Source organism: Megalobrama amblycephala, linkage group LG4, assembly GCF_018812025.1.
Source record: "Megalobrama amblycephala isolate DHTTF-2021 linkage group LG4, ASM1881202v1, whole genome shotgun sequence".
NCBI lineage: Eukaryota > Metazoa > Chordata > Actinopteri > Cypriniformes > Xenocyprididae > Megalobrama > Megalobrama amblycephala.
This window is the reverse complement of record NC_063047.1, coordinates 13,551,772-13,566,146: the sequence shown is the minus strand read 5'-3', so window position 1 is coordinate 13,566,146 and position 14,375 is coordinate 13,551,772. Positions and strand designations below refer to the sequence as shown.

General features: G+C 37.8%; 1 protein-coding gene across 21 annotated transcripts in view; it reads left to right on the top strand.

Annotated features, from left to right (window-relative positions):
• Positions 1 to 14,375, top strand: part of cacna1ba (calcium channel, voltage-dependent, N type, alpha 1B subunit, a) — a 132,419-nt gene that overhangs the window by 39,706 nt on the left and 78,338 nt on the right. For all 21 annotated transcript variants that reach the window (XM_048187662.1, XM_048187661.1, XM_048187660.1 and 18 more), the window contains exons 4-6: positions 2,554 to 2,645; positions 2,835 to 2,987; positions 3,119 to 3,309. In XM_048187662.1, the coding sequence (XP_048043619.1) occupies positions 2,554 to 2,645; positions 2,835 to 2,987; positions 3,119 to 3,309 (436 nt within the window). The remainder of the gene's footprint in view (positions 1 to 2,553; positions 2,646 to 2,834; positions 2,988 to 3,118; positions 3,310 to 14,375) is intronic.

Sequence of the window (14,375 nt, the reverse complement as noted above, 5' to 3'; positions counted from 1 at the left end):
TATAGTGTAGCTCACAAAACTTATGGAATAGATTTATGTTGCCATTTATGGAACTTGACAGCGCCTGATCACTGAATTATTTCATTGTATGGAAAAGAGAAGCCTGCACATATTCTGCAAAGAAACATGAGGATGATGAAAGATTTTTTATTTTTGTGTGAACTATTCCAATAAGCATGTCTTTTCTTTTCATATTTTCATGCCCTGAGGAGACAACAAATGTAGAGCAACTTGAACAGGGCGAATGAGGTTATATACAATGAGCAGAGTTTTCTCTCTTTATATCTGAAGCCACTGACTGCAAGTATTAGTTACCACACCAGCGTCTGTCTTTTTCCTTTCTTCCTGTCCTCGAGCAAACATCCATCTGCCTTCGGCATTATCCAGACCCATTTAGTTAACTGTCACTGTGTCCCCTACCAGCTGCGAATCCAAGCTGTGCTTTGGGCCATAATTTGTTGGGTTGTCCCTCTCAGTGAGGCCAGGCCCTTCCGTATGGTGTTTTTATACTAAAAACTCAGAGCAGAGCATACTTCTTAGATATGCGAGAATGAAAGGGAACTAAGGATAGAGTGAATGCTTTTAATATATTAATGCAGACTGTCCTCGCCTCTCCCTTTCACCATGTGAATGCCTGAGAAAGGGGAATGGTCAGAGTTCTCACTAGTCAAAGGCGCCGTGTGTGTGTGTGTGAGAGAAACAGACAGGAGTACTATGATTGTGTGGCTGTGCCCTAGAGAATGTGGAGAACTTTTTCCACAATTCAGCTGTGAGCTGCCATCAGGGAAGGCGGGTCAACATGGGGGAAATACATTTTAAATGTCTCAGTGAAATATACATGTGCAGGACATTTAGAAGTGATCTATCATGATGCAAAAGATGGTCACTCAGGACTGTGTAACACATCTGATGAGGTCTTCAGTTATCTGCATCTGTTGGCCCTGTTGATTATGGCTATTTTTTAAACAGAGTTAATGTATTTTCATCATATTCATTATCAACATCATTGTTCTAATATGCAGATTTATTGCTTTGGAAACATTTCTTATTATTATCAATATATAAAACAGTTGTGCTGCTTAATATTTTTGTGGAAGCCTTAAAGGTGCCATCGAATTGAAAATTGAATTTACCTCGGCATAGTTGAATAACAAGAGTTCAGTACATGGAAATGACAATTGTTTCCTCCTCCTTATATAAATCTCATTTGTTTAAAAGACCTCTGAAGAACAGGTGAATCTCAACATAACACCGACTGTTACGTAACAGTCGGGGTGTACGCCCCCAATATTTGCATATGCCAGCCCATGTTCCCAACATTATGAAAGGCATTACACAAGGACAGCCAGTATTAATGTCTGGATGTGCACAGCTGAATCATCAGACTAGGACTAGCAAGCAAGGACAACAGCGAAAAATGGCAGATGGAGCAATAATAACTGACATGATCCATGATATCATGATATTTTTAGTGATATTTGTAAATTGTCTTTCTAAATGTTTCGTTAGCATGTTGCTAATGTACTGTTAAATGTGGTTAAAGTTACCATCGTTTATTACTGTATTCACGGAGACAAGAGCTGTCGCTATTTTCATTTTTAAACACTTGCAGTCTGTATAATTCATAAACACAACTTCATTCTTTAGAAATCTCCCCCGTTAGCCACGGAGCACTATCAAACTCATTCAGAATCAAATGTAAACATCCAAATGAATACCATACTTATGCGATTAGACATGCTGCATGACGAACACTTTGTAAAGATCCATTTTGAGGGTTATATTAGCTGTGTAAACTTTGTTTATGCAATGATAGAGTCGAGAGCTCCTGGGGGTGCGGAGAGTGTGAGCAATTAAAGGGGCCGCAGCCTGAATCGGCGAATTTCTAATTATGCCCCAAAATAGGCAGTTAAAAAAATTATTTTAAAAAAATCTATGGGGTATTTTGAGCTGAAACTTCAAAGACACATTCAGGGGACACCTTAGACTTATATTACATCTTGTAAAAAAACGTTCGATGGCACCTTTAATACATTTTTTTTTCTCCAGGATTCATTGATGAATGTAAATTTCAAATGAACAGCATTTATTTGAAATATATTTTATGTCTTTGCCTTTACTGTCACTTTTGATCAATGTATTGTTGAATAAAAGTATTAATATCTTATAAAAAAAAATCTTACTAACCCTAAAATTTTGAAAAGTAGTTATCACGTGTAATCTGTTTTGGTTTTGGTTTCTCTCTGTTCTGTTCGTGTTTTGCCTGCCTGATTTGCTAGTTAGTTTCCATGGTTCTTAATTAGTTAACACCTGTTCTGTTTCAGTTAATCATAGGGATAATATAAAACCCAAATATTTCATTTGGAAACAAAATATTGTATCAATAATATCACTGAGTATAAGTAGATCTTTAAAAATTAAAATGTTGCATCCTTATATTGTAAAAAGGGATCATTATACTGTATTTGGTGGTCCCTAATATCAAAACGCTTCAAAACCAATTGCATAGACTGTATTCCCATAAACTGTATCATTGGTGTGTTTTCCCAACAGGATTCTGACCATAGTGGGACCAGACTTTGACTTGCGGACACTCAGGGCAGTGAGAGTCTTGCGGCCCCTCAAACTAGTGTCTGGAATTCCAAGTGAGTCATATTATGAATAAAACACACTGCGAGCTTTTGATTTTCTCCTTTTAAAGATTAATTGAGAAATTGTTGTTGATAAACTGTTACACAACTTACTAGTCTTTGCATTTAGTTGTCTAATTGATTGACAGTTTTTTGCTGCTTATAACTTGCAGTACATACAGTATCTCTTCTGTGTGTGACAAGGTCTCCAAGTGGTTCTGAAGTCCATCATGAAAGCGATGATTCCTCTGCTTCAGATCGGCCTTCTGCTCTTCTTTGCTATTCTCATGTTTGCCATCATTGGTCTAGACTTCTACATGGGCAAGTTCCACCGCACCTGCTTCAGAATCGATAACGGTATGTGAGCTTTAGCATGCTAATGGAGCTTGTGGTTTTAGTTTATTGTATTTATAAGCACTCATACGCTCTTAAGTTGCTGTAAAGATTGCTGAGATAGTTTACGGCTGACAGTAATGTTGTTCTATCAGGGGAACAGGCGGATGATTTTCCATGTGGGACTGACGAACCAGCCCGGATCTGTGAAATCAACGTAACTATATGTAGGGAATACTGGACCGGTCCAAACTTCGGCATAACTAACTTTGACAACATCCTGTTCGCTGTGCTCACCGTCTTCCAGTGCATCACTATGGAAGGATGGGTGGACATCCTTTACAATGTGAGTCTAATATTCTCGTACATGTAACTTTTTGTGGGATTACCAAACGAATTATGAACATCTGACATTGCTGACATAAATTATTCTTCTTTAACTGTTTTGTTGACTTCACCCGTGAAAGATGATTGGTCATTTTTACATGTAGTTTGAACTTTGTGGCATTTAGCCCATGTCTGTTAGCTTCAAGGCTATGTGAAGCTGACAATGCAGATACACTTCCATTCAAAAGTTTGGGGTCTGTAAGATTTTTTTAAAAATAAATTAATACTTTTATTCAGCAATTGTTCAAAAACTGTTAGTAAAGACATTAATAATGTAACAATAGATTTAAATTTCACATAAATGCCATTCTTTTAAACTTTCTACTCGTCGAAGAATCTTGAGAAAAAATGTTTCACGGTTTCCACAAAAAATATTGAGAAATAATTTCTGAATCTGCATATGAGAATGATTTCTGAAGTAACATGTGACACTTAAGACTGGAGTAATGGCTGCTGAATTCAGCTTTGCCATCACAGGAATTAATTACATTTTAAACAATATTGGTAACACTTTACAGTAAGGTTTCATTAGTTAACATTAGTTAACATGAACCAAGAATGAAAAATACTTCTACAGCATTTTTTAATCTTAGTTGATGTTAATTTCAGCATTTACTAATACATTATTGAAGTCAAAAGTTTTATTTATTAACATTATTTAATGCACTGTGAACATGAACATTTTTATTAACTAACATTAATAAAGATTAATAAATACTGTAACAAATGTATTGCTCATTGTTAGTTCATGTTAGTTAATACATTAACAAATGTTAACAAATTAGACCTTATTGTAAAGTGTTATCAATATATTAAGATTAAAACCAGTTACTAATATTCACTAATATTCAATTTCACAATATTGCTGTTTTTATTGTGTCTTTGTTCAAATAAATGCAGCCTCTTTCAAAAACATTTTAAAAAATCTTACCAACCCCAAACTTTTACAAATTTTACAAAATTTTCTCTTCAGGGAAAACATTCTGTTTCAAAAGGTAATATGTCAACAAAGGACAGAAAACAGTTTGTTAAAGTACAGTTAATGTCTACTCCACTTGGTGTCTCCAACTTGGACAGGTAGAGACTATGTGAGTGACATCCGAATGCCCAGTCTGCTTTTTTTATGAAATATTTAGTGGCAGATAAATCTGACATTGATGACACAGTAATAAACTGATGGGTAACAAAGTGGTAGCTCATTCAGATAAAGAGGATTCGAGAAAGATTTATAGATGATTCTAAAGAAATTATCAGAAAATTATTGTAGACATTGAGGACAGAATTTTCATCTGTCAAATGTAATATTTATTTTATTGAACCAAAAATTCAAAAAACAAATAATACATAGTGCTTTCAATTCATTGGCTTCTTTTAAAATAATACTGAACCAGGAGCAATAGGTACTATGTCCAAATTGCTAGAGTTCTATTTATGTGACCAACTGAATAATCATGAATCATAAATAAGCTGCTCGTCTTCTAGTCGCTGTCATCTCTTTAAGTTTCAGCACAGTATATGTACTGCTTTTCTTGAATCATTGGCTGAATGTCATATAAAGCACCATGCTGTGCACTAGTCTCTGATGTCTTGTGATGCTCACCTTCTTTGAACCCTGTGCTCTTAGAAGTAGCACTACACTGCTGCAGTTATTCAGGATCAATAGACTCCGGCCACTATACACCGTCTAAGAGTCTGAATAAAGACTATAGATATTCAAAGATGTTTCACTCCTATTACCTATGAATGGGAGAAACTGCAGTGCGCAATATGGCAGAATACGTCCAGCCTTCTAAATAAAAGAGCCATTCGCTGATTTGTAAAGTCATTGCTTCACTGCAGCTGCTGTTAGAAGCTCCAGTTCCCGAGACTCACACTTGGGACTGCACATGAGCACTTGCTGGTCTAGCCTGATTTATGGGACAGTTCATATCAGATTTTGTTGCTGATTTGATATATGTTTTTTAATTGTGAGTTCGGCATGGAGTTTTTGAGATTTTAGGATTCCCCCATTCAAATAGATAGGACTTAATCATGGATGCCCAAAATAGCTGCCTGGAGGTGTTGCAAATATGGCCGCCAAGTGAACAGACTTTCCTTAAAAAAGGGACTTTGGTCTGTGCCACAAAGACATAGTCCAGACATTTGATTCCCAGTTGAAATCCAGTCCACTTCTTTTTTTGACCGAGAAGTGTCTGCTTAGACAGGAAGAGTCCATCTGAGTGACATATGTATGACGAGTTTGGCGGGTTAATCTGAAATCAATGATACCACAGTAAAAGACTGATGGGAAACAAAGTGGTAGCTCTTTCAAATAATGGCACAGCAGATCCGAGAAAGGTTGTATAGTCCAGTAATGTTTGTTTCTTGAACTAATCTCTGAAAACAAAGCAGAAAATACTCAAAAATCATTAGGGATGGGCTTCTAGGGCTTAAGCCCGAATGTTTTTAGGAAAGCCTAGAATATTTTATACCTTGTCTTTCTCACTACGTTTTCATGTTAGTTAATTTTTGTCTCAATTAAAATCGTTCAGAGCTGCAGTTTCTTTTTAAATTCCCCCAGTCAATGACGTAACAATAATACTTTGCAGATGTATCAACATATTTGCAACAATTTAGCATTTATTTTATTACTGTAAGTATATAATATTTCAATGTTTAATGAAATGATGGCTCCATCTGTGGATGTGTCTTTGAGCATTGTCATGTTTCTTTTTGTAGCGCATTTAGAATTGGCACTGTCAGTTAAGCAGTGAATTATGCTCACTTCATTTCTGATCTATAGAGGGCTCTGGTTCACTTTCCTTACACCAGCATGAATAATATCTATGTCTGGTTTTTTAATTACCTAGTGTCTTTCCTTCCTCTCACCAAGACCAAAAATATCGTGATTAATCACAGTGTCCTATGAAGCTATTAGTGTTGAATTTAGCCCTGTGGTTCTGGAGGATATATAGAATCTGCGAGTGGTCTGCTATCCATCATGGAGAGAGAGAATGTAAGTGTGTTTGACAGCAAGGTAATATGAATAAAAGATCTTTAGGAAGTGTCCTAAAGGCTAATGTTGGATGTATTTGATTGAGATGTTGAGAAGGAGGAGAAGCTGGTCCTTGTCTTGTTTCCTACCATTACTTTGAAATCCTGTTGTTAAAGGCCTCTTGCTGTCTTACTGATGGTTCTGGAAGAATAAGGAAAAACCCTCTGACAGTAACCTGTATGTGTGGTCATTAAAAACTGTATGGTTGCACAAGACTCATTCTCATGATTATTGGAGGAATCCTAAAATTCACCCTATTTTAAAAAAAGTACTTCTAAAAAAGTACTTTTGAAAAAGAAAGTATATTTGACAAAACCGCTTTGTACGTTCAGTTTGCAGTTAGTTTTGTCCTCAGATGGTATATACAGTGCATATATTGGTTTAATTGAATGATAAAGCAGACATCTGGTCCTTGAAGTGGTAAGCAGCATTCAGAATGACAGGGATAAGATAGACGGATAGAGGCTAATGGTCCTGTGGTTAGCTAAGGGCTATTGCAACATGATACTGCACTAGGCTAATGGAGGAGGCTGGTCTGCTGGGGCTGTGTGTTGCCTTCTGATGGTTTAGTAGAGTTAGGGATGTGCTTTTTTAATATATTTGAGGGAGAGGCAAATATGACTAAGCTGCTACCTTTTTTTTCTTAATCTAGATAATGCTTTTCTTCACACTGACCTTTTATTTTTCCTCTGTTTTACACCTTTATTTGATGCGTTTTCCTGTGGTACTGTGATTATGCAGAAATGCACTGACCTGACAGCTTCATTAGCAGCTAACATTACACACACACACACACACACACACACACACACACACACAAATATATATATATATATATATATATATATATATATATATATATATACACACACAGGGTGCGATTTGTAGGGGGGGATGGGGGGATGGGGGGGTTGTTCTATGTATCCCTACATAAAAAATATCCCCCCTGGGTGATGCTACTCCACAAACCACCAACAGAGCAAATAAAATACCAAAAATAAACATCTTTTTTTTTTTTTTTAAATATCGCCAAGTAAAACACTGCATTTATATATAACTGTCTCTTTACGACCACAACAAACGGGACACTTTTCAGACGTGCATTCTGACTTCGCCTCAGCGCCAGGAGCAAGTCAAATGAGCAAGGAAAAGGTGCAGGTGACAACGAGAGAGCTTCAGTTGAACAACAGTGAACTGTGGTCAGATGAGATCTTGTCAGGTTATATCAGTAAAACTCAGAAAAATTAACATGACTGTCCAATCAGCCGTTATACTGTGCTCGTGGCGCGCACTCAAGAATTGCATGCGCAAATGCACCGGCGCGCACTGCATAATTACTTTATTATAGCTTAAATAATGTGCAAAAGAAACTACGAGCAATGACTGTCGTTGTTCTGTTGTAAGTCAAGTCATGAAATTACCAAACATGCGAGTAAAGCTGCCTCAAAACTGTGCATGCATGTATTTGTTGACATAGTTTTAAAGCTATTGTTTTAAAGCGTACCCCCCTAGCAAACTACATTTTCTGAATTATGAAACCCTGCGTATGGCCCAGCTTATATTCTGTCTAATGAAATCTGAGGTTAAAGTGTATTTCTACAAATGTCCGCACTTTTGGACTAAAAGTTTGTATGTGTATGCACTGTGATCAAAAATAAATGGGTCCAAACGCGACTGAATGTAAAGGTTTGTGTATTAATAACTACCAATTAATTTTGCATTTCTATCAGAAATGAAGAATTATTAGTGTCATTATAGATAGTGGTGCAAAAATTTAAGCTATCTAATACTTCAAATCTCAAGGTTAAATCAGAAGATTTTTTGTAAAAATGTTTCTGTACCAGCTGCCAAAAAATAGTAAGGATTTGAGCGAGTTTGACAAGGGCCAAATTGTGATGGCTAGATGACTGGGTCAGAGCATCTCCAAGACTGCAGCTCTTGTGGGGTGTTCCCGGTCTGCAGTGGTCAGTATCTATCAAAAGTGGTCCAAGAAAGGAACAGTGGTGAACCGGTGACAGGGTCATGTGCGGCCAAGGCTCACTGATGCACGTGGGGCGAAGGCTGGCCCGTCTGGTCCAATCCAACAGATGAGCTACTGTAGCTCAAACTGCTCAAGAAGTTAATGTTGGTTCTGATAGAAAGGTGTCAGAATACACAGTTCATCACAGTTTGTTGAGTATGGGGCTGCATAGCCGCAGACCAGTCAGGGTGCCCATGCTGACCCCTGCCCACCACCGAAAGCACCAACAGTGGGCACGTGAGCATCAGAACTGGACCACGAAGCAGTGGAAGAAGGTGGCCTAGTCTGATGAATCACATTTTCTTTTACATCACGTGGATGACCAGGTACGTGCATCGCTTACCAGGGGAACACACGGCACCTTGATGCACTATGGGAAGAAGGAAAGCCGGCGGAGGCGGTGTGATGCTTTGGGCAATGCTCTGCTGGGAAACCTTGGGTCCTGTCATCCATGTGGATGTTGCTTTGACACGTACCACCTACTTAAGCATTGTTGCAAACCATGTACACCCTTTCACGGAAACAGTATTCCCTGATGGCTGTGGCCTCTTTCAGCAGGATAATGCACCCTGCCACAAAACAAAAACGATCCAGGAATGTATAGAGCATAACAACGAGTTTGAGGTGTTGACTTGGCCTCCAAATTCCCCAGATCTCAATCCAGTCGAGCATCTGTGGGATGTGCTGAACAAACAAGTCAGATTCATGGAGACCTCATCTCGCAACATACAAGACTTAAAGGATCTGCTGCTAACAACTTGGTGCCAGATACCACAGCACACCTTCAGGGGTCTAGTGGAGTCCATGCCTCAACGGGTCAGGTCAGAAATGGTTTATAGACAGCAAAATGAAAATTCTGTTAGTACTACTGAATTATCTGTCAGAAGGGTTAAGATTAGTTGTAGTCCATAAAGTGTGTGTGTTATATTCAAGCCGTGCTGTATTGTTTGAAGAACAGACTGAAATTTAAAGGGATATTTCACACTTTTTTGTTTTGTTCCACAGAAGAAAGTTAGTCATAAAGGTTTGGAACAACATGAAAATGAGTAATGAAAGAATTAGCATTTTTGGCTGAACTATTCCTTTAAACAATCCAAAACAGTTGAACTATAAGCTCTTGCCATGTTTCCAAGAAGGATGCTTAAAATATGAAATGTTATGCAAACTGTTCATTGATACAAGTCTAAGAATAGTAAAGAGTAAAAACAAATATGTGCTGTTGTGAAACGGAGACAAAGCATGATATTCCTGTCTGGCTGTACAGAAGAGCTTCTCTTTGTGATGACTTGTGCTAGATGAGGTCATGGCGAGTCTCTGAGGATTGCTCTGATGATGTACTCACCATATATCTCATCTCCCTGTTCACATCTTCATCAGAGACAATTCCCTGACAGCTCTTTAACCTCAGTGGAGAGAGAGTGAGAGAGAGAGAATATGAAAGAAAATATAATGAGCACAGCACTTGAGATAATACCTTTGCTTTCCTCTTAATGCAGAAATCGCATCAATTTATATTTCTGCACCATCAAATCCCTAAACAGACAATCCACTCAATCACACACCCTCATTTTGCTAAGCAGATATTTCATTAAAGATACTTCTACTGTGCTGGGTCTTTTCAGGGACAGCAAGTTCTCATTCGTTCTTTAAGAGCAATTGTGCGTGTTAATGTCGGTCGTCTCCTCTCTAATTAGGTCTCCTCACTACAGAGTCCAGGCTGAAAAGCAGGATATATGTATCAAATCAGTGGCTTCTCTCCGGAGATCAATATGCTTCCCCTCGGTTCCTCATTTTCTCATTTCTAATAGAGCTCTGATAGGCTCCAATCAGTTTGCAGCTCATTTGCAAGAGTAGCCAGAGAAATGGCATAATATCTCTGGAATATTCAACTCAGACATCCAGTTATTTTTGGAGCATGTGCAATGAATTTTTCAGAACTCTCTGGTTATTTCATAACAACTTATGTTAATTTTACACACTACAGGACAAGACCAGGATAAGATTCATGAAATATTCTATTGAATCATTTTTTTTAACAACGCTTTGCTTCTTATTTTCTGTCATTTTTAATAAGCCAGAAAATCTTCTTGATTTCTATAATCTTAAAATGAATGAATATTTTGTATTTCTAATATTCTTCAAATTGTTCTTATCTGTTTTGTTAATATTTTTCTTAAAATCATGGTGAGGTTCTTGGTACTTAGAAAAGGTTAATAGATGGATAAATATATAATTAAAATGTTTTTTATTTGTTGTATAGAGGGTATGCACATGATGTCACTGTAGGCGGAGTCACTGTGGTTACACTGTGGCAAAAAGACTGAGTGGCACCAGCTTGAATTCCACGAAAATACACTAAAACGCATCTAAAATGGGAAATAGCTGTGGAATCGACTATACAAATAGATTTAACAAGTAATCGGAGTCATCTTTTTGGTCACAGTGATTTTGCCAAGTAAGACCTGTTCCTGGATCAACATATTTTGTCGCTGCCTCATAAGATGCTGTAGTCCAGTATGGCGGCTACACATTGTCAAGTTGTAAATAACACAGCTGTATTTCTGTATCTGTTTTGCAAACCCCTCCATGTTGTTTTTGGTGTATGCCTGACAATGCAACGTAATTACCATAGAAACCAATGCAGATATTTCGGAAAATGAAAGAATGCCATGGATACCCAAATCGGATCTGAACAGTTGCGATATACAATGTGGACGTCAATAATTTTAGGTCAAATTCCAATCGGATACACAAATAATTGGATTTGAACTAACAGACTGAACATGGATACCTGACCACATTCTTTGGTCCGCTGTAAGGATCACTATTGAGCCCAACTGCCTTTAATTTAAGCAAATAATCCAAATAAAAGCAAATAAAATTTGTTTTACTAACTTTTTGCAGTTTCCTCTACTAAAGCCAGCCATGCTGCAGGATGTTTTGCCACTCAATCAAGTAAAGTATAATTTAGACCTCGTTTACACTAGTGCGTTTTCGTTTTAAAACAGCGTTTTAAAATGAAAACGATCCTCGTCTAATCTGGCGTTTCCACAGCGTCTGCACTATACGGCCGAAAACGCATGTCACATGACCGTTCATGCACACTGGGTATGCGCGTACAAGTGTAAAGAGTTGCCTCTTGCACATGCAGGCAGCTGCAGTATAAAAAAAAATGCAGTTTAACTGCACAATGGCTGCTAAAAATTACAACAAAGCCAGCAAAGATTTCAGTTTAGGCCCCATTTACACTAGTGCATTTTCGTTTTAAAACACATAACTTTTGCTACGGTTACGCCTGTCGTTTACACTACGGAAGTGTTTTTGAACCTCAAGACTTTCGAAAATGCTACAGACCCCATTTTAGTTTGAAAATGCCGGGGTTGCTCTTCAATATAAATGGACCAAAACAGAGACTTTTGAAAACAATGGGATGGCTGCCCACGATGGCTCTGCGTATCCTTGAAAACCGTGTAAATAATAACATGGAGACTGAACTGCAATCTCTACTGGTTTTCTTGTAATTTTTAGCAGCCATTGTGCAGTTAAACATTTTATTAATACTGCAGCTGCCTACATGCACAAGAGGCAGCTGTTTACACTTGTATGCACATACCCAGTGATATACGTTTTCAGCCGTGTAGTGTAGACGGAGATTGTTTCTGAAACGCTGTGGAAACGCCAGTGTAGATGAGGATCGTTTTCATTTTAAAACGTCGCTTTAAAACAAAAACGCACTAGTGTAAACGGGGCCTTAGTCTCCATGTTATAGTTTACATGGTCGTCAAGGATAAGCAGAGTGAACGTGGGCATTGTTTTCAAAAGTCTCCTTTCTTTTTTCTTTCTTTTTTTTTTTTTGTGGCCCAGGTTTGAATCTAAGCACAGTAATATTTTTCTGGTTTTACCCAAGACTTTGACTGTTTGTGTGACATTTTATTATTTATGTCAGATTGTGTTGAACGAGTATCTCTGTAGCACTTTAAACAGTAGCATCTAGGTGGCCGTGTGACGCTGTGCAGTCACTCAGCTGACAGGGTGATCTGTGTGGTATATGGTGACCATGTTCCCTGGCATTTAGCATTGTTAGTATGATAGCCTTATTGATCAATCTGCTGTTAAATGTTTAAAAATAGCCCCGCAGGGAGCAAAGATGGATTGTGTTTGGATCCACAGTAGTGTGCCAAGTCCTGTCTGTTCATGAGTTTTACTGGAAGACCAGCCACCTATAAAATAAACCCTTTCATTCGTACTGCGCTCAGTCTCCTAGTATGTGTGAGGTTGGAAATGAAATTCTTCTTCTTTTTTTTCCTTTTTTTTTTTGTTAGTGCTGCGGATGTCCTTTGTAGATGACATGATTTAATAAGTCACAAGTTTGGAAAATAATTTTTTTTTTGGTAGTTTGTAGTTGACATCAGACAGAGTGTATATTGTTTTATAGTCTGCTGCAATTATGAGCAGAATGACCGCTGGATGAATGCACTCTTGTGCAATAGCACACTGTTTCTCTGTTTTTTCTCCTCCCTAAGTGTCCTTTTGCAAACTGGTCTTTCGGTCCTCTGGGGTCCTTGATGAGAGGTCTAATGACAGATGAATGTTCCTAGATCTTACCATCCAGACCTTGGCTCCCATAGAGATAATCTGATTATCCCAGACACTAGAACTTTACATCAGTGGAAAATCAGAAGCTGGTATCCATTTTTCCTCATCCTCTGTGCTCTCCAACTCTCTGTAGACATATAAGCAGCTCTGTTCCAGAACCTGGTAATCTGCCTTACTTCTTACTGCCAACATAATCAGCTTCTTCTAAAGGAGCATCCTAAACACTGAACTTCATAAATGATGATTTAAAACAATCTGCATACAGACTGTAGGCCGAAAGTAAGTGCACCCAACCAATAGCACTCCATGCTGGAGAATTGATTTTCAATTGATTTTAATGGAGTTTTCAGCATCTTGATGTGATTACTCTAAGAAGCATATAAAAAGCATAGTATGCTCAGTTATTGGGTAAAATGATCCATATTTACACACACTGAACTACTGAACTTATTGATTCTTTTTAGTGTTGAATGATTTATAAACTACCGTTCAAAAGTTTGGGGTCAGTAAGATTTTCTTTTAAAGAAATTTATACTTTTATAAGTATATTTTTCAAAAGTGACAGTACAGACATTTATAATATTACAGAAAAATTCTATTTCAAATAAATGCTGTTTGAATTTTCTATTCATCAAAGAATCCTGAAAAAATGTAGCATGGTTTCCACAAAAAAATTAAGCGACACAGCTGTTTTCAACACTGATAATTATAATAAATGTTTCTTGAGCAGCAGATCAGCATATTAGAATAATTTCTGAAGGATCATGGGACACTAAAGACTAAAGTAACTGAAAATTCAGCTTTAAAGGTCCCGTTTTTCGTGTTTTTTTGAAGCTTTGATTGTGTTTATAGTGTGCAATATAACATGTGTTCATGTTTCGCGTGTAAAAAAACACAGTATTTTTCACATAATTTACTTATCTGTATACCGCTGTTTCCACTGTCATAAACACGGGCTGATGGATTCCTTGTTCTATGAAGTCCCTCCTTCAGAAATACGTAACGAGTTCTGATTGTGCCAGCGGTTCCTGTGTTGTGATTCGACAGCAGCTTAGCGCTCCTTGCCCGGAAAGGTCACGCCTCTTACCATAACGTGGAGATGCATGCGCTCAGTGTTATTGTAAACATGTATTTTAATTTTTCCCTATCAATTTGAGCCGGAATCAGACCCGGTGATTGGACTGCGGGATGAAAATAACAGCGTTTCGACGACATGGCGACAAACACACTCTACAAACGCAACTCTTGTGTATTCCTGTGGGCGGAGGTTAGTCAAAAAACTGTTTTAGTGACGTCATTAAAGAAGGAAGTAGAGGGATGTAGTCCAAACTGGCCGTTCGATGTAGGCGACTTCTGTTAAATAAAATATCTCGCT